Genomic DNA, 19,924 nt, shown 5'->3' on the forward strand with positions numbered 1-19,924 from the left:
CGGATCAGGTGAGGTTGCTGGTGATGTGAGAGGTGAACACTTTTCCTGGGAGCTCTGTACACCTAAGGTGTTAGAAGATCAGTGAAAGACACCGCCATGCCTTGCGAGTACCTCCCCAGCGGCAGCACTTGCTCTGCCCTTCGTGGTACTGAGACCAAAAGGAACCAAAGAGGAATAAAAGAGACCAAAGAGGAAGAGCTGGCTGAAGCGGGGGCAGGTCAAGTTCAGAGGGCCCTGCTCCCAGGCCTGCCTTCCTTTAGGAGATGGTTAGAGCTTTGCAGAGCCCATCAGGAGATGGTTAGCGCTCCAAAGAGCGCAGCTGGCTGGCTGGGGACAGGACACTATTCAGAAGTCAGCTTTAGCTTCCTCTGCTGTGAGGTGGACACGAATGCCTGCCCTGCTGCCTGTTAAGGCAGGTGAGATGTTGGTGTTGGAGGCAGAGCTCTGTAATCCTGAAGTGTTTTGCAAGCAGCAGGAGAAAGCTGAAGTAGGCCCGGTCTTCGGCTTGTCTCCAACAAGCTAGCGGCCGTGGACAAGTGGCTGTTCCCACAAACCTCTGCCTCCTCCCCTGCGAAGCGGAGGGTGAGACTAGGTGCGCTCTTAGAGTCTCTGACTGTTTGGAGCCAAGTGGAGTTTCAGGAGACTAGGAGGCAGAGGGGATGACCCACCCAGGCTCCAGCCTTTGTCCTCGGAGCCTGACGGCAGGGAGGAGGGAAGGGCACTGCCTGGCAGCTCTGGAGGGAACGCTGCCCAGGAGCAGGAAAGTGGGCAGTCCAGGGGCCAAGGCCCACCTGCACCCCCACCCCTCCTCCCACCACAGGAGCTGCCCCGGGAGGACCAACGCCGTCAATGCCTGAGCAGGGGATCCCAGAGGCCACGGAAGAAGCACAAGTGACTGCCCCCACCGATGCGCTGGTGACCCCGGTGCCCTCAGGTATGTGCAGCAGCCCCTCGAGGTGCTCCTGGCTCTCCCCCCAGATGCACAGGGCTCAGTGGACTCCTGCCGGGGTCAGCACCCCGGATGCATCCCACAGAGGGCACAGGGCGCCCCTAGTGACCAGAGGAGTCCCGTCTGGAGCACCAGGCAAGCCAGGCAGGAGAAAGAGAAGGGAGAGTTCGCCTTCCAGGAGAACCCAGGGGACCCTCTCCAGGAAGGGGTGCCCATGGGGCCTCCAGGATCCCAACTCTTCCAGGCTGTTGACCCCGAGTTGGCTGAGTGCCCTGGCGGCAGGCAGCCTCCTTCCCACGAGGAGGGCCGACTTTCAGGAGGGAAAGTGGTTCTATGTCTAAGGTTGTTTGGCTGCCTGGGAGCCTGCATCCCCGGCTCTGGCCACTGCAGTGGTGAGGGGGTGTGGTGCGGGGGAGAGCCCTGGCATACCCACCTTGCTCTGGAATGCGCCCTCCTCAAAGCCTCCTTGTCTGGGTACTTGGTTCCAGAGAAGCAGGGCCAGTGCTGGCACAGCTGCTCCCTGCTCACGTGTGTGCTCACGTGTGTGCTCACGTGCACATATGTGCTCGTGTGTGTGCTCATGTGTGTCTGTGTGTGTTCACGTGTGTATGTGCTCATGTGCATGCAACCACATGTGTGTATGTGCTCGTGTGCAGTCATGTGTGCACTCACATGTGCATGCTCATTTATGTGCACTCACATATGTGCTCGTGTGCGCTCATGTGTGTGTTCATGTATGTGCTCGTGTGTGCTCACGTGTGTGCTCATGTGTGTCTGCTCACGTGTGTGTCCTCACGTGTGTGTGTGCTCACGTGTGTGTGTGTCCACGTGTGTGCTCGTGTGTGTACCCCCATGAGTGCCCTCATCAGGGCCTTGCTGCTTCTAACCTCATAGACTGAGGTCACCTTGGGGTGAGGGATATTTCCTTCAGCAAAGGGAGAGACCCTGCAGGTTGAGGAAACAGTCCAGAGAGTGAACTGGGCTGGGAGTTTGGCCTTCCTAAGCCTGAACCAGGGCGTCTCCACTGCCCTCCCCAGGACCCCTCTTCTCTGGCTCAGTGCACTGCTCCAGGGAGTGTCCTAGGCCCCCCTCCACCCAGCAGGCAAGACAAGCTGGGTTCAGGGGCGGAGCTGGAGCGTCAGCTATGTGGGGACACAACCACCACTCCCCGCCCCGCACACAGCCCAGAACCTTTCTCCTGGTCCCTTTCCCCCCTTGCCATCCCCAGCCTTACCTCTTGGGGAGGACACGTAGCTCCTGGTTGGAGGTCCTCCTGAGCCCCCAGGCTGACACAAACTCGGGGCCAGGCCAGGGGCAGGGTAGCCCCACACACAGGCCAGTGTGGGCATTCGGTTCAGTTCAGTCTCGCAAACACTGTGAAGCCCCATTATGCACCAGCACAGGCACGTCCCGGCCCATTCCCTGGGGTCTCCGAGGGTTTCCTCAGTGCCGTGGGGCAGGGCGGGGAGCCTGGGTGTGTAGGCTTCGGGCTAAGACTCACAGTGAAAGCCTCTCTCATTCATTCAGTCATCTGTTCATTCAGCGTGTTTTAAGTGCCAGGTACTTTTCTAGTGTTAAGGACACAAGTTCAAAAGAGCTATAATCTCTGCCCTCAATGCAGCCTCAGCCCTGAGTCCTGGTGAGTCTCCAAACTGTTTCTGAATTCAGTATCCGTCTCCCGCTTTCTACCCCATTACCACCACCCAGGGAAGTCCATGTTTAATTCATTTCGGTGGGTTTCTAGGGGCCCCTGTGCCTCCCCTCCCACCCTAGTCCATCTGCCACCTTCCTGCTTTTCTAATCAAGGTGGTATGTGAGAGGCGTGGTCTTCCTGAGATGGCTCTGATGGTACCCCGACTCCCATGACCCCCTTTCTTACCAGCTTGACTCAGTGTGGTATTCAAGGCCCTGCTTAGCTGGGCCCCAGCCCACGTCTACCCTCATTGCCTGGCAGTTTTCCCAAGACCCTGCTCACCAGATCTGTCTGCCTGTCTGGGAGAAACTGGGCAAGGTGTACCAGGGGAGGGAAGCCCTCTCTCTTGGGTGAGAACTGACCCTGTATTCAGGATGAGGTCAGCCTGGGGGCCTCAGGGGCGGAGGCCTTTGCTGGGACGTAGGACACAGGTTACTGGAACCCCTGGGTCTCGGTCAGAAGGATGCACCACTGCATGCTCCATTCTGGTAGGGCTCGGGTCCCTGGGAAGAGGGGCCGTGCGTGGAGTCTTATACAAGGCCTCACTATACGTGGATGTGGGAGGGCCCAGCCAAGGCTGGGGTGAGGCTCCTGTGCTTGCGTGCCCTGCGCCTACCCTCCCCCCATCCCAGCCCACTGCCCTCACCCAGCCCCACCCCGCCACAGCCTCAGCTGTGCTATCTCCCACAGGCATTGACAGATGTGCTGCTGGGGCCACCAACATCTGTGGCCCGGGCACCTGCGTGAACCTCCCGGATGGATACAGATGCATCTGCAGCCCTGGCTACCGGCTACACCCCAGCCAGGCCTACTGCACAGGTGTCCACGCGGGCAGCCGGGGCTCATTCGGTGGCTGGGGTGGGTGGGGGCAGGGCTGGGGGCCAGTCCAGAGGCCAAGGCAACCGAAAGTCCAAGCAGTGCTGTGTGGTTCATGGGCAGAGGAGCCACAGTTCCCGTGGACAAAGGTAACCTTGACCTTGGGGAAGGCTGGTCTCTGGAAATACCACCTGAGGAGTCTTCAGGAGAGTGGGAAGAACCCCTGGGCCTTGAAGCCCAGAAAAAAAAACACCTTTTACTTGGAGCCCTCAGCTCTGAGATCAACCCACCCCTCAAACTGGCCATCTCACTGTCTGCATAGCAGACCGAAGCCTGACCTGCCGTCTCCACCACGGCCATGCCCGGGGAGAGGTTTGGAGGCACAACACGTAAATCATCCAGTGTGGGCCTGACTCACTGCCCCAGTATTTTATACAAGGAGACACAGCCGCCGTGCCTTGAAGGGGAAAGGAAATGATCCCGGGGCCCTGGGGAACGGGGACATGGGGCAGAGAAGGGGGTGCGGGGCCACTGCCCCAGGCCCTTGGTTCCTGAATGAGCCCAGTGGACAGACTTCAAGGTCCCCAGGCTCGGAGATTTTTCATCTCTCCAGCCTCCTCTGCTCACTCAGCCCCTCCTTGCCCCACAGCACCATCCCCTATCCAGCCCTTAGCATGGCAAGTGGCTCACAGGCACCCAAAGGAAGGCCTCCCTGACTGCCCTCCCCATCTCCCCCTGCTCAGATGACAATGAGTGTCTGAGGGACCCCTGCAAGGGAAGGGGACGCTGTGTCAACCGCGTGGGCTCCTACTCCTGCTTCTGCTACCCTGGCTACAAGCTGGCCGCCTCGGGGGCCACGCAGGAATGCCAAGGTAAGCTGAGCCGCCCTTGCTCCTGGAAGGGGTACAGGACCCCACAGGTAGTGTTTGGGTGGAGGAGGATCCAGGCATTTGCAAGCACCTAGTCACAGCGCTGCAGTGTGTGGAATGTGGGGACCGAGACCAGGGCTCAGACCTGGACCTGGGAGGAAGCAGAACCTACACTGAGGCTGAGGTCGCTGAGACCAGATGGAGGGGTACGAATCTGAAAGGCAGTAAAATATTCACCAACCCTCCAAGAAACTGTGATGGGAGCCAAGAGTGTGAGGGGAAACCCCGGGACACGGCTGGAGATGAAGACAAGCAGCCAGGTCCCCAAATTCTGAGTGACAAGGAGCTTCTTTCCTGTTGGGTACAGAGGGTGACCTGTGAGGACACCAGCTGGGACTCCAGGCAGCCTGGGGATCAGGGGCACCTTTGCTGGGAGATGCCTGCAAGCTTTAAGCTTCCCTGGGAAGCTCTGCATGGGGCCTTTCCAACAAAGGCCCTTTAATATGAAGCATTTATGCCGCGTGTGAAACTCTCCGCTTACATTTTTACTAACGAGTTTACAGAGAATGGGATGCAGTGGTTTCCAAGCAGTGCCATAAGACTCATAACCCAGTCGGAATCCTTCACCTGGAGAATGGCCCTGCTGTTCTCAAGACTCGCGTTTCTGATTCTGGCCCGGGAGCCGTGTGAGCTCTAGGGGAACTGCACTGAGGAAGGTGTGGACTCTGGCACTGTGGAATGAGGACGCACTGGTTCCGTATGGAAGAAAGTCTGAAGGTTTCCCACAGGGATGTTCGAGTGAGGCCAGAATAATAACAGCTACCGTTTAACGAGCTGTTCTCATGTGCCAGCGCCACTGTGAGCCCTTTATTTTGTGACGCTCATCATCCCACCCAACCCCATGCAGTAGAAACCCTTATCCCCATTTCACAGTTTAACAAACTGAGGCTCAGAGAGGTGAATTGAAACACCCAGAGACCTCACACCTAGAGCCGTGGCTGAGCTGGAAGCAGAATCAAAATCGTCCTGGCCCCAAAGCATGGTTTGCTTCCAACACCCTCCCTCACACACACACACATGCACACACACACACGGTGAAGGAAAAGAGGAAGCGGAGGGTATTTCAGGGGAAGGGAAGCGCTTCTACAGAGGGCAGAGCTGTGAACAAGCCTGGCACACTCTGGGAATAACGATAAATCCAGAGTGACGGGAGCGCCCGGTATGTGGAGGAAGTGGCGGGAACCGACGCCAGTTTGCTAAGTGTCTTGAGCGCCAGGCTGAAGTGCTTGGTCGCCGTCCCACAGACAGTGGCCGCCAGCAGAGGTCTGCAAGCAGAGGGTGGCGGTGCGGTCAGCTGGCTCCCAGGGAGGTGACTCAGGCAGCAGTGCTCAGAACAGCCTGGCGTTATCGAGGGCAGAGGCCTGGGGGCTAAGGGGCTTCTCTGGTGGGCTTTGCAGCCTTGGCAAGTGCTGTGGGCCGGAGGCACTGCTCCCTGCAGGCCCAGCCCAAGGTGCTGGCCCGGCACAGGCAGCGGCTGCTACAGGGAAGGGTGTGACCAGGTCTGACCCAGACGAGCGGTCCTGCCGCGTGCCAGCCTGGGTGTCTGGAGGTCTCTGCCAGCCTGACAGCTGCAGGAGGAGGCTGGAGGCTCAAGGTCAGCTCTCAGAGCTTGTCCAACAGGGCTTGGCTGCCACCTGATGAGGCCTCATCTGAAAAGATCCACTTTCTAAATGTTGCTGCTCTCGTAAAAGAGTATCTCCTTATTTTAAATATTTTTATTTATAAATTATTTCATTAACTTATATAATTAATAGAAACCATTACAATTTCTAGAAAAAATTATTTGACTATTAAATATTTGAGCTTCCCCAAGCCTGCAATGCAGGATACCCAGATTGATTCCTGGGACAGGAAGATCCCCTGGAGGAGGAAATGGCAACCCACTCCAGTATTCTTGCCTGGAGTATCCCATGAGCAGAGGAGCATCCCATGAGCAGAGGAGCCTGGTGGGCTACAGTCCATAGGGTAATAAAGAGTCAGACATGACTGAGCAATAATTATTATTAAATAATAGTTTTAATTAAATATTTAAAATAACACTTGCTTTACTAGTAAATATGAGCATCTCTTCATGTGTTAGCCGTTGGGTTTCCTTACCTAAAAGTTGCTTGTCCTCATCTTTTGCTCAGTTCAGTGGTCACTCCTGTTTTTCCTTGTGGCTATTTAGGAGTTCCTTATATGTTCCAGATACTTGCCTGGGTTTAGATATGATAATTTTTACGTCTTGTCCTCTGCCCATTGACCTTATCCATGAATCCTTCTTTGAACAGAAATTCATAGTTCTGGTGCATAGAAATTCACCTTTTTGCTTTATTTTTATGCTTTGAGGGATTTATGTAAAAATTCCTTCCCCACTGTAAGTCACAAATATAGTCTACACCTTCCCTTATTACAGTTACAGTTTTGCCTTTCATGACGTGTTCTTTTTATTTATTTATCTAATTTAGTTATGTATTTTATTTATTTGGTTGTGCTGGGTCTTAGTTGTTGCATGTGGGATCTAGTTCCCTGATCAGGGACCCAACCCTGGCCTCTCACGTTGGGAGCATGAAGTCTTAGCCACTGGATTACCAGGGAAGTCCCTCACAACATGTTTTAATCCATCTGGAGTCCATCCTTGTATGGGTGTTAAGACTGAGTCTTTTCCATTTCCATTTTTCTCCATAGAACACGTCAGTTTTCCAAGCCTTATTCATCCAGCAGTCATCCTGGCCCCAGCAGTCCCTGAGTCCTTTAGCAAGTTTCCTCTCCTCTTCCACTGGGATTAGAGCTTCCCAAAGTGAGGACCGGTTATTTCAGAATTGCCTGGAGAGCTATTAAAATGCAGGTTCCTAGGCCCACCCCAGTACTACTGGGTCAGAATCTCTGGACGTGGGCCTCGGAGTGCACATTTTACCACTCTGCACTGAAGTGTTATGAGGAATTGCTCAAATGAAAACACTGTCTGAAAACAAATGCTTATTACTCCACTCATGCAATAGGTACTTTGGGGATTCTGGGCTAGGCACTAAGGGCCTGGGAATAATAAGGCACATTCTCAGAATTCGTGGGGGTTGGGGGAAGCAGTTACTCACCCCTACAGATCCCTAAGGGAACCCTGGGAAGGGCCATGTGGGTTGGAGGAGCGAGGGCAGCCTAACTGAGAGATGGAAAGGAGACAGCCAAACTGATGGGTGTGAAGCCTCTCCAGGCAAGGAGGCAGAGCAGGCAGAAGCTCAGAAGCAGGTTCCATGTGGCTGCTGAGGCTAGGAGGCGTGTGGGAGGCAGGAACCATGGTGAGAGAATCAGGCAGGGGCCAGGTCATGAGAGATCTCACATGCCGGGCAGAGGTGCTTGGGTTTTATGGAGCAGGTTTAGTGCTAGAATAATAATAATAATAATTGGAGAAGGAAATGGCAACCCATTCCAGTATTTTTGCCTGGAGAATCCCATGAACAGAGGAGCCCATGGACGGGCTACAGTCCACAGGGTCACAGGGAGTTGGACGTGACTTGGCGACTGAGCACAATAATAATAATTCAGTGCTTACCTCGTGTCAGGCAGGCACTGTGCTAAGCCCTTCACCTGGATGACCTCATCTCATCTGCACAGAGCTTCAGTGTTGAACCGTTGCTGGGAGTTGGGGGTGGGGGGAAAAGGCGAGTCCTCTATTAATTTAACTGCGGTGGGCAGGGAATGGAGGGTGGCCAAAGCCATCTAGAGTTGATAAATTGAACCCATCCTTGAAATGGGAGCAGGGCTCTGCTGGCCATCAAACCAAGCAGAGGCATTTGTGCGAATGAAGGCTTGGAGGCTAGACCAGCGGGGATTGGCAAACACAGCAAGGCTGGGATGAGGCCTTGTGAGGCAGTCTGAGCAGCAGGGAATCCTGGTAGGGCCTTAACAGAGAAGGCACGACCAGGCTTGGGCTTTCAAACCATTATGGGGCCCCATTATGCTTTGGGACAATAGAAGAAACCACGGGAACAGATCCACAGCTGCCTAAAATACTGTCTCTCACTGGCTGCTTAATTCCTAAACTTTTTTTCTTTTGGCTGCTCCATACAGCTTGCAGGATCTTAGTTCCCCAACCAGGGATTGAACTTGGGCCCCTGGCAGTGAAAGCACCAAGTCCTAACCACTGGACCACCAGGGAATCCCAATCCCTAACCTTTAATCCCTAACCTTGGGCTTCCCTGGTGGCTCAGACGGTAAAGCGTCTGCCTGCAATGCAGGAGACCTGGGTTCAATCCCCGGGTTGGGAAGATCCCCTGGAGAAGGATATGGCAACCCACTCCAGTACTCTTGCCTGGAAAATCCCATGGACAGAGGAACCTGGTAGGCTATAGTCCATGAGGTCGCAAAGAGTCAGACACGACTGAGCGACTTCACTAACCTTTAAGTAGGCCCCTAAGAACTCTAGGAGCAGAGCTGTGGGGAAGGTATTGGGGTCAGGGGACTTTGGTGGTCTCCTCAGATAGTGCCATATGCACTGCCACCTGACCTCAAGACAAGCCCTTGCATTGGAGTGAGGAGACAGCTGTGAGGGTCTCCAAGGGCCCCCAAAGTAGCCACCTTCCCTGGGAGAAGGGAACTCACGAGTTTGCAGAGGCTTGAGCTAGGTCAATCTGACTTGGCCTCAGAGCCCCTGCCGTTCATGGCTGTGGCAAGGATGTCTTCCCTGTCTGGGCCTCAGCATGGACATCCCTGATCTTGGCCTCTGAGGGGATGCCCCAGGACCCCCTGCAGGGCTGGCCCCAACTCAGGACTCTTCTGTGTGTTCACAGACATAGACGAGTGTGAGCAGCCAGGGGTGTGCAGCCGGGGTCGGTGCACCAACACGGAGGGTTCCTACCACTGTGAGTGTGACCAGGGCTACATCATGGTCAGGAAAGGACATTGCCAAGGTAAGGAATGGGTTGCCCTCCTCCATCTCCTGTCCCTCCCCACCATCTCCTGTCCCTCCCCACCATCTCTTGGTCCCTTTCCACCATCTCCCGGTCCCTCTCCATCATCTTCTAAGTCCTCCCCATTATCTCCCGGCCCCTCTCCATCATCTCCTGGCTCCTCCCCACCATCTTCTGGTCTCTTTCCACCATCTCCTATCCCTCCCCATCATCTCCTGGTCCCTCCCCACCATCTCTTGGTCCCTTTCCACCATCTCCCGGTCCCTCTCCATCATCTTCTAAGTCCTCCCCATTATCTCCCGGCCCCTCTCCATCATCTCCTGGCTCCTCCCCACCATCTTCTGGTCTCTTTCCACCATCTCCTATCCCTCCCCATCATCTCCTGGTCCCTCCCCACCATCTCCTGGTCCCTTTCCACAATTTCCTATCCCTCACCATCATCTCTTGGTCCCTTCCCATCATCTCCTGTCCCTCTCAACCATCTCCTGTCCCTCCCCATCATCTCCTGTTTCCTCCCCGTCATCTCCTGGTCCTTCCCCATGCACTGCCCACCACCAGCTCCCCTTCCAGCTTACCCCTGACTGTTCTCCTTGATGCTGAGCCCACTCCTGTGCACAGAGAGACCTGTCTAGGGATTCCAGGAGCCTCTCTGTCCCCTTAGTGGGATTTTGGCATCCTGTCTGCCCTGACAGCATGGGAACAGAGTAACTTTATGTAGATGAGATCCCAGGGTCTCCCCTCTGTGCACCTCTGCCCACCACTTGAGTCGCATGATAGAGGGAAGGTTGACATCTGGGAGGGGCCTCAGGCATCAGGCTTGATCTACTGGCTAAAGCTTGTTAGGCTGTAAGCTGGACTGTATCCTTAGATGACCGTATGTGGACACCTGACAAATGTTCATGCATTGGACCAATACATACTAGTTGAAAAAAATAAATGAATAAGCCCTCATCCCAGCTCCCTTTCCCAGTGTCACAAGTTGGCTGTGACATTGCCCACTGATGTCCTCACAAACTGCCAATGCCACTACTACAGAAGCAGAGTCCAGAGTCCCAGCAGGTCTTGACAAAAGGGAGAGGTTGCTAGGGGGTGTAGGACAGACACATCCCTGTCTGAATCCCCAGCATCTCACCTTCCCCTCTCAATGCCACCCGCTTTAAAGTCAGGCCCACTATGATCAAAGCCAGAACCCACCCCCTGTCTTCATGAGCTTGCTGAACCACAGACAGTCTGGCATTTTCCAGGAGAAGGGAGAGTGAAGGGAGTTGGCATTTGATGGGTGCCTGCTATATGTGCCAGGTGCTGGACTAGGGACTCAATAGATTGCCTCATTTAAGCATCCAGCATTATTCATTTGGCATGAGACCTGATTAAAAAGTAAAACCAAAGGAAATGAACTAGGAAAATCCAAGGACATCTAAAATCTCAAATTTATACTAACCAGTCCACATTGAGGGCACAGGCTCTGGTGGAGACAGATCTGGGTTTGGCTTATTGTCTCAGTGTCTGAAAATGGAAACCATAATGCCCATCTCAGGGGCTCTGGTTAACCTGCTGAATAACCATGCAAAGTGTGCAGGCAGCCCTGCAGCAAGTAGGGGAGCCCGTTTTCTCTCATGTCTTGTCTCCCCCGAATGTCTGAGCCTATGCCTCTGGATCGCCCCCTTCCTTTCTGGAGGAAAGGTCCCAGAAACACACACCTTGGCTGGGAGGTCAGGCTGAGTTCCTGGCCCATGGCAGACACTCTGAGTCTGTTGAAAGAAAGACTGATGTAGCCTGCACGCTCCTCCAGGTTTCCACCCGTAACCACAGCCCCGGCCCATCACCCTGGGAGCCCAGTCAATTTCCCCCTCCCTCTTTCTTCTTCCTCCAACTAAGAAACCACTCTCTCTCCACTTAAACTCCCAGTCTCTGGTGAAGGGCCCGAGTGGTCTGGACAGCAGCCCGTCCAAAGTCTCCATGGCATTTCCGTCGTCCCGGGATTCTGGGTTCCCACGGAGAGGGGCAAGTTCCCCTGCAGACTGCCAGGGCTCCGCTGTCCTCCACCTACCGCCAAGGTCGCCCATGGGTCCAGCCCCTGCGGGAGCACCCTCCCCACCTTGGGCTCTCACAGTACCCTTCCATCTCCTCCAGCAGAGACTGCAGTGCTGCTTAGAGAAGCTCCACCATCTGCCCGGTGTACAGACAGCAGGCTGGCAAGCTGGTCCCTGGGGTGACTGTTTCCCGGGGTCTTCTGGGGTCTTTCCAGCAGCCTCATACCAAGAGGATGTGAAGCTTTAGTGAATCACATGGTCTCATTCTTTGGTCAGCAAATGCTTCTTGAGCGCCAGCTGTGTCCCAGCCATGGGCCAAGAATACAGCCATAAAAAAGACAGACAGCGCCTGCCCCCCGACGACTAGGGTAAAACCTTTACCAAAACATACCATAATCTTAGGTTAAAATTTAAACCCTAGACGAGGCAAAAAACATCTGGCTCTCATCCAGGCGCCAAAAAGTTGGTGGGACAGCCTCAGGATATCTGGTGACTTCAGAGCCTGTGCTTTTAACAGGGAGTCCATTTCATCCATGGCTTGGCTAGTGGCTCTGATACATCAGCCCCCATTTAGAAGAGGCCCGCCCTGGTTCAGGTAGAGACTGGGGGCTGCTTTGACCCTCTGTCCCCCACCCCCGCCCCCACCTCCCAGGCATGAACATCACTGGCTGGGGCTCTGGTCTGGGGAAGGAAGCCAGCGGTAGTGTGCCAGGATAGGCCGGGTTATGCTGCAGTAACAAGCAGCCTCAATCTTAGTGTCATGTAGGACATAGCAGACTTGATATCTGACCAAAGCCGCATATCCATCATGGGTCTGCTAGGGGTCCTGCCCCATGTCTTCTCACCCTTGAACCAGGCTAAAGGAATAGCATCTTGAACGTGGCCATTGTCCGTGGAAGAAAGCACTCTGCAAGGCTGCACACAAATAAGTGTTTGGGCCCATAGATTACACACGTGATATCCACTCCAAGCTACTGGCCAGCAGTAGTCCTCCTGCCCCACCCAACCGCAAGGGACCAGGAGGCATAAGCCCACCACGACCCAAAAAGTGAGAGCTGGAATTCTCAGGGAAGCAGCATTTGTCCCACAGGTCTCCTAACGCCCAACATGATGCACTTCCGGCACCACCTTTGCAGGTGTGCCCAGAACATTTGGGGCAGGGCAGAGCTCAGATCCTTTTGTTCCCGCTAAGTCTAATCTCCTTCTGATGTTGCCTGACCCTGCAGGAGAGGTCCAAAGACTCCGGTTTTCCTCGGTGTGGTCTTAGAGGAGGATCCTTGCCCCCTTCTCTTTCTCTTCGTCCCCGAGTCTCGCATCCCTGAAGCAGACTTTTGGCTCATTCCCAATGGCTTTGCCCATCTTGCTTCTGGTATCTTAGCCAGGACCGGTAGGCCAGGGTGCTGGTCAAAGGTGGTGGCCCTACCTTCCACCTCCATCTTATTCTCTCCAGTTCTGTTTTTACAGAAGTTTCTAGAATAGTTTAGCCTGGTATCACCACAGCCCAACAAGGGGTTCTTGGCTGCCCTCTTTCCTGAGATGAGCCTTATCTCAGTGTCCCTGAGATTGCGCAGGAGTTCTGGGTATCTCCTAGTACACACACCCCTTAAACACCCTCTGCTGTGTGTATGTCTTCCTCATGTGGACCCGCAGGGTGAAGCTTTGGCCGTGAGAGGTGACCGGTTCCCTGGAACAGAGGGCTCTGATGTACCCAGTCTTCTGCAGACCAAACAACCTCAGAGGAGATTCATTTTCACCCTCCACTTCCAGGCCCATGTCCTGTTTTATCATGACAGCTGCTGCCTTGAGTCCTTTTTCAGGAAGCCTGTGTTCTGACCCTTGGCCCTGCCTCCTGCCTTTCTCTTCTCCCTGGGTGCTGAGCAGGTCTTCCTCCTGGTCAGTAGGGCCTCTGAATCTCCATGAGGAGGTGGACTTCCTGTGGGAAGGTGACAATTACCCACACAGGGAGGGTGAACCCTCCTGTTTCCTCCGGAGCTCAGCCAATCTGTCTGTAGTGAAGAGTGACTGGGAGTCTGCACACTGGGCCGGAAGAGCCAAACGTCTTCCTGCTGTCCTGACCCAGAGTTCAGTCCCCGGGTTCTGACCTCCCCAACTCAGCCCAGGTCGCTGGGGTGCCTTGGAGGCTGGACTCCCCAGCATGCCAGCTTTGCATTGGGCAGAGCCCTATGTGCCGTTCCTGGGAGCAAGCTTGCCCTCCACCCCCTTGTTCTCATCTCCCAGGACTGGCTTCTCTCCCTCCATGGCTCACCCCTCCCCCTCTTGTCTGATCGGTGTTCAGACTGGTCCTTTCGGGCTGGCTTTCCTGAATCTCAGCAGAGCGGGCGTGGTTCTCAGCTGGAAGAAAATTCCCCTCTCCAACAGCCTTTCTAGCCTCTGCGTCAGCCTCAGCCTCGCTCTGCATCAGCCTCAGGGCTGGTCTTGACCACATCAAAGACTGGGGGAGTCATCCTCAGTCCTCATTTCCGGGTGCCGGGAAGCCCGTTTTTGCCTTCATTGCCCAGCTAGGATCTATTCTGGGGTCTCTGGGGCTTCTGTGCCAAGCACGTCCTATCCCATCATCGTCACCCCTTGTAAACGAACAAGGGAGAGATGAAGGCCCTTCCCAAGAGTCCAGCTCATGACGTCGAGCCCTCTCACCCTCCCCAAGCTAGCGAGAGCATGGCCTCCTGCAGCAGGGCTTCTCCCTTCCTCAAGGTCTTCCATCTCTCTTTTGTCCAGGATGGTGGGTGGGAGGTGGGGCTGGGAACACTCACATTTTCCTAGTTTCCGAGGGCAGAGTCAAGGATGTGCTCCTTCACAGCCCACCCATGGGCCGTGGTTCCCAGCGATGACCAAGGCAGGGGCTGTTATTTTTTCAGATATCAACGAATGCCGTCACCCTGCCACCTGCCCTGATGGGAGATGCGTCAACTCCCCCGGCTCCTACACTTGCCTGCCCTGCGAGGAGGGCTACAGGGGCCAGGGCGGGAGCTGTGTAGGTGAGGGCTGCCTGCCAAGGCACAGAGGGGGCTGTTTGGCCTGGGGACCCTGAGTTGAGCCCACACATGGTGGCGGGGGGCGGGGGGTGGGGCGTGGGCAGAGGGAAATGGCTTGGAGGCTATTGTCCTTCGTGACCCAGCTGGGTTTCCAGATGATGTTGGGGATGAGGTGGGTGTGCTTCAGTTACTGGTGCTCTGCCCTCTGAATCAGCCAGGGTGGGGCGCCCCTTAGGCTCCTTGGCCATATCCGTCCAGGAGCTACATACAGCCCAAGGTTCCAGAGGCTTCTGTGGCTGGGTTCTGCTAGGTAGGCTGAGAGTGCCACGCGTCTTTTGGAAGAGGCTGATGCCAGTGGTGTGGTTCTCCGGGAGGAGGGGTCTTCTGCCCTCCTGGACCTCAAGAGCAACCTCTAACAGCAATGCCTAAGAAAACGGCGGTGCTGTTCTCCAGAGGTCGGGGGGTGGGGGTGCATGTCAGCCATAGGAGGAATGTGCTTTCCCTCAGCCCCCGCAGGAAGAAGGGCCCAGGGCTCGGGATGCCAGGAGGGACTGAGTTGTGAATAGGGGCTTTGAGGCTCTGGAGAGGGCAGGCGTTTCCCAGGCCCTTGAGACTGCCGCTCAACCGCCCAGGCAGAACTTGGCCTCTCTCTGTGTTACCCACTTGCCTGCTGGAGCTGGTGGGTGGGCTGAGAACATGGGGCTTAAACATACCCGTTTGGTTGGCAGGGAGGAGACCAGAGAGGTTCAGACTCACTCTAAGGTGAGGCAGGAGTCTTTAGACACTTGCCCCCAAGTGTCCTCAGATGGGCCAAACCAGTCCCAGGGCTAGGTGGGGACCTGGACCCCCTTTTGTAGGAACTTGCAGGGTGCCATGTGTCACTGGATGGAGCTGAAGTCAGCTCAGGGATGGGAATTAGTTCTGCGGGGGAAGGGCACCCGGCCGAGGTAGATGGGTCCAGGAGCAGGAATGACCTCTGGTTCTTCTTAGGGCGCTAGGGCCCCTTGGAATGCTGGTTCCCTGGCCCTGTAACAGAGACGCTTTTGGCCTGATGCTGGAGGCTGCGTGGGGGACAGGACGTCAACTTGGACTTCTCTCCCACAGATGTGAATGAGTGTCTGACCCCTGGGGTCTGCGCCCACGGAACATGCATCAACCTGGAGGGCTCGTTTAGATGCTCCTGTGAGCAGGGCTACGAAGTCACCCCAGATGAGAAGGGCTGCCAAGGTACAAGGATCCGAAGCCCCCTTTGTCCATCCACGGCACGTCCGCCTGCAGCTCCTTCCCTCTGGCCCACATCCCTGAGCTGACCCAACACAGCACTGCTGCACACTGTCTTTCCCCGACAGCCCCCCAACCCCACCCCGCCCCGCCCTGCCAACCTCCGGCTAGCCCGGCATGTCTGTCCTGCAGAGAGCCCCACACAGAGCTCAATGGCCTGTTTCAGATGTCGACGAGTGTGCCATCCGGGCCTCGTGCCCCACGGGCCTCTGTCTCAACACGGAGGGCTCCTTTACCTGCTCGGCCTGCGAGAGTGGGTACTGGGTGAATGAGGATGGCACCGCCTGCGAAGGTAACCCTGGGGAGGGGGTCGGCCAAGGGGGACTGACAGCACAGGCCCTTCGACCTCCCAAAGAACCCTCCGTTTGTCGCCTGGTTTGGGGTTGATGCTGGGGGTCTCCAGGCTAGGCGAGAGGACCCTGTGAATGGACTTGAGCTTCTGTTTTCTCCATGAAAACAGAAGGAGAAGGGAGTCACAGCGACAAAGGGGAAGGAAGCTGATGGCCGAGCCACCCCAGAAGCATCCCTGGGGAGAGGGTGCGGGGGTGCCCTGTAGGAGGCCCAGAGCCAGGGGCTTCCCTTCCTTGGGGGCCCGCAGAGTCCAACAAGCTCAGAGAGGGAGCCAGAGGCACAGGGTGGTTCTGGCCTAGCCAGGTGGAAGGAGGCATCCCCGGGCCCCCCGCGTGACTGACTGGCTGGCTGTCTACCCCAGACCTAGACGAGTGCGCCTTTCCGGGAGTCTGCCCGTCCGGAGTCTGCACCAACACTGCCGGCTCCTTCTCCTGCAGGGACTGTGAGGCGGGCTACCAGCCCAGCGCCCTGGGCCACAGCTGTGAAGGTGAGAGGCCCCCGCGGGGAGCAGGAGACTAACCCTTCACCCTCAGAGAAGCGAGCTCGCCTCGGAGGGTAGGCTAGCTGGGGATGCCTATTCTTGGCCTCCCACCCTAAACAGGAGTCAGAAAGGCAACTGCAGATCTGGGTCTAGGGGTCCAGTGAGCCATTCGACCAGAGCTTCAGTGCTTGTCTGAATCACGGGGAGTTTGTTTGATAGACATGCAACTTCCAGGCCTTGTCAGACCGGCTAAATCTGTCTGCTGGGGAGGCCTTGGGATCTGTTATCTAACAAGCTCCTCAAGGGTTCCTTGTAAAGGTGGGTGCTGCGACATTATTCGAAAGACCCTGGCCAGTACCGGGCCATCTGTGAAAGAAAGTGAAAGTGTCAGTTGCTCAGTCGTGTCCGACTCTTTGTAACCCCATGGACTGTATGGACTATAGTCCTCCAGGCTCCTCTGTCCATGGGATTCTCCAGGCAAGAATACTGGAGTGGGTTGCCATTTCCTTCTCCAGCGGATCTTCCCTCCCAGGGGTGAAACCCAGGTCTCCTGCATTGGCAAGCAGATTCTTTACCAGGGAAAAGAATCTGAACCACCAAGGAAGTCCCAGGGCAATCTGTAGGCCAATTTAAATGATCCACTTTCTGTTACCTCCTCAGGTTCTCTGTATCCACTTCCTTGGCTTACTTCTCAGTTGTTTTCCTGTTGTTTCTGTAAAATCTCAGCCATGATGAGGGCAGTAGGGTTTGGCCACCCTAGGCCAGGGTTGCTGCTGGGAGAGACCAGGTGTCCCCGGGGCGGGCACAGTGTGGGCATCGGGAGGCCAGAGGAGCCTGCTGGACTAGGCTGGGGCAGGATGGAAGAAGCTGCAGCCATCCTGCTCCCCAAAGGCTCCCTGGCCAGCTTCTCCCAGCCCTGCCAGTTTACAAGAGGATGGCGCTCCTATGGGTCCAGTCTCCTGGGGCAGACCTCCAGGCCCTCTGGAGACCTCCCTGTTGATCCCTGCCCTTGGAAGCTCTTCCCATCAGTTCCGCCTCCCCACCCCACCCCTCCACACTACCATCTCCTGGTGTGGCCCTGCAGATGTGGACGAGTGTGAAGACCCCCAGAGCAGCTGCCTGGGAGGCGAGTGCAAGAACACGGCTGGCTCCTACCAGTGCCTCTGTCCCCCGGGCTTCCAGCTGGCGAACGGCACGGTGTGTGAGGGTGAGTGGCTCAGGTCTCCCCGGCCGGGAACGGGGTGGGGCGGAGGGTTTCCCTACATCGCGCACTCCCCGGGAACATCCCCGCCCCGGGGGAGACACCGGGAGACACCACCTGCTCATCTGCCCGCAGATGTGGACGAGTGTGTGGGCGAGGAGTACTGCGCACCGCGCGGCGAGTGCCTCAACAGCCACGGGTCCTTCTTCTGTCTCTGTGCGGACGGCTTCGTCAGCGCAGACGGGGGCACCAGCTGCCAAGGTGAGAAGCCGGCGGCAGGGGGCGTTAGAGGTCATCCTGCGTACTGATGAAACGCTCGCGGTCCACCTGGGATGGGAAGATGGGAGCCTGAGTGATGAGGTTGGGAGCCAGGCGTCAGGGAGGGTCTCGGAGCCCTCCTCCACGGCTTCTCCACGATGCCTAAGGCAGGTGCCTTCGCCCTCTGCCCTGCCCGGCTCCGGGGCTCCACGCCCACCCGCGCCTCTGGCTTCCAGCTCTGGACTCTCGCTCAGATCTTCCAGGCCTTTCCCACTTCGGGCCACTCCCTGGCCGTCCTCTGGGCGAAACCGCACAAGGCCCTGGGGGCCCTTGGCTGGTCCTGCTGACAAACGTCTCTGTTCTAGATGTGGACGAGTGTGCAGTCACGGACCGGTGTCTCGGGGGCCAGTGTGTTAACACCGACGGCTCCTTCAACTGTGTGTGTGAGACTGGCTTCCAGCCCTCCCCGGAGAGCGGGGAGTGTGTGGGTAAGGGCTCTGCCCCACATCGACAGACAGACAGGCACCTCCACCCTGCCAGCTCCTCAGCTCCCTGGGGCCAGGAACCCCAGCTTCGAGCACCTTCCATAGATAAATCATCCAATGGATAATGTCTTTATTCAGCCTCTTCTGACTCAGGGATTGCCCCCAGGATGTCCTTGTGCTATAGCAGAGCACAGAATCTAGTTTTTTAAAAACCAAATGGATGCAATAGACATTTACACCACCTGGGTTCAATGTCTTTTGTTGGGACAAATAGACAGTTATGGATAATCTTGAAACTAAGCAAGGGAGGCATATGAAGACAGCTCTCCATAATACACTTTGGGAAAGGTTTTATATAGCGAGAAGTAGACAGTGCTCTGCTGTGGAGAGAAGGGTGTGGGGGAAAGGAGTGTCACAGAGGCCGAGAGCTCTCCTCCTGGACAATCAGGCCTGCGGGTCAGGGGAAAGTGTCCTGAACTTGACGTTTTGGGGTTGAAATGAGCATAGTGGTTTGGAACCAATCAAGAACCTCAGAAGTTGAGGGGCATGACCTTGTAATGCCAGAGAGATGGGGTCGGGGTAGTGACCTGGTCACTTCTGTCCCCTCTCCTGGCCCTGGGGACAGACATTGACGAGTGCGAGGACCTCGGGGAACCGATGTGCGGGGCCTGGAGGTGTGAGAACAGCCCTGGCTCCTTCCGCTGTGTCCTGGGCTGCCAGCCTGGCTTCCACATGGCCCCGACGGGAGACTGCATTGGTGAGTGGGGAGGGGGCGTGCGGGCGGGGAGGCCCAGGACCACATCTACTTTTCACGTATCTGGCTAGAAACTATTTTTGCAGCTGTTTGTGTGTTTTCCATACAGCAGCGCTTACACAAAAATTGAAGAGGACTGTTTAGTTTTCTCACTCTGTGTTCAGGAGTTAGTTTTCAGAGATCTTGGTGTTAATAAGCCAGATAAATAAGCATTCCCAGCGAATAGAGAGCATGCCCTACACTGCAGCCCGCCCTGTCCCGCAGACATAGACGAGTGTGCCAACGACACAGTGTGTGGGAGCCACGGCTTCTGCGACAACACGGACGGCTCCTTCCGCTGCCTCTGTGACCAGGGCTTCGAGACCTCGCCCTCCGGCTGGGACTGCGTTGGTGAGAAGCCTGTGGGCTAGCCAGCTCTGAACCAGGGAAGGGAAGGCTCTTGGGCCCTTGACTCCGTCTCCACAGATCTTGGCTGCCCTGCATAGAAGGGCCCTAGGGCCCTCCTCCTGAAATGTTCAGGGTCACGTGGCTCCATACGGGGCCCCCAACATAGAGTGACAAGGAAGGGGGATTTCAGCTCCTCCGACAGAGGATGAGATGGTTGGATGGCATCACCGACTCAATGGATATGAGTTTTAAGTAAAACTCCGGGAGTTGGTGATGGACAGGGAGGCCTGGCGTGCTGCAGTCCATGGGGTCGCAAGGAGTCGGACACGACTGAGCAACTGAACTGAACTGAACTGAACTACAGGGGCACCTTGGGCTTCCCAGGTGGCTCAGTGGTAAAGACACCACTTGCCAATGCAGTAGATGC

The 19,924-nt window shown here is 56.1% G+C and overlaps 1 protein-coding gene and 2 non-coding genes across 6 annotated transcripts in view; 2 read left to right on the forward strand and 1 right to left on the reverse strand.

Annotated features, from left to right (window-relative positions):
• The window catches only part of LTBP2 (latent transforming growth factor beta binding protein 2), a 104,798-nt gene that overhangs the window by 77,230 nt on the left and 7,644 nt on the right, over positions 1 to 19,924 (forward strand). For all 4 annotated transcript variants that reach the window (XM_061156636.1, XM_061156637.1, XM_061156638.1 and 1 more), the window contains 13 exons: positions 821 to 934; positions 3,333 to 3,461; positions 4,202 to 4,330; positions 9,154 to 9,273; positions 14,183 to 14,302; positions 15,404 to 15,526; positions 15,747 to 15,872; positions 16,293 to 16,418; positions 17,497 to 17,619; positions 17,749 to 17,874; positions 18,237 to 18,359; positions 18,982 to 19,113; positions 19,375 to 19,500. In XM_061156636.1, the coding sequence (XP_061012619.1) occupies positions 821 to 934; positions 3,333 to 3,461; positions 4,202 to 4,330; positions 9,154 to 9,273; positions 14,183 to 14,302; positions 15,404 to 15,526; positions 15,747 to 15,872; positions 16,293 to 16,418; positions 17,497 to 17,619; positions 17,749 to 17,874; positions 18,237 to 18,359; positions 18,982 to 19,113; positions 19,375 to 19,500 (1,617 nt within the window). The remainder of the gene's footprint in view (positions 1 to 820; positions 935 to 3,332; positions 3,462 to 4,201; positions 4,331 to 9,153; positions 9,274 to 14,182; positions 14,303 to 15,403; positions 15,527 to 15,746; positions 15,873 to 16,292; positions 16,419 to 17,496; positions 17,620 to 17,748; positions 17,875 to 18,236; positions 18,360 to 18,981; positions 19,114 to 19,374; positions 19,501 to 19,924) is intronic.
• Positions 8,450 to 8,522, reverse strand: TRNAE-UUC (transfer RNA glutamic acid (anticodon UUC)). Its single transcript has one exon. It is a non-coding gene; the product is annotated as a tRNA-Glu (tRNA).
• Positions 8,560 to 8,631, forward strand: TRNAC-GCA (transfer RNA cysteine (anticodon GCA)). The gene has a single exon. It is a non-coding gene; the product is annotated as a tRNA-Cys (tRNA).

This window comes from Dama dama, chromosome 12 (genome assembly GCF_033118175.1).
Source record: "Dama dama isolate Ldn47 chromosome 12, ASM3311817v1, whole genome shotgun sequence".
NCBI lineage: Eukaryota > Metazoa > Chordata > Mammalia > Artiodactyla > Cervidae > Dama > Dama dama.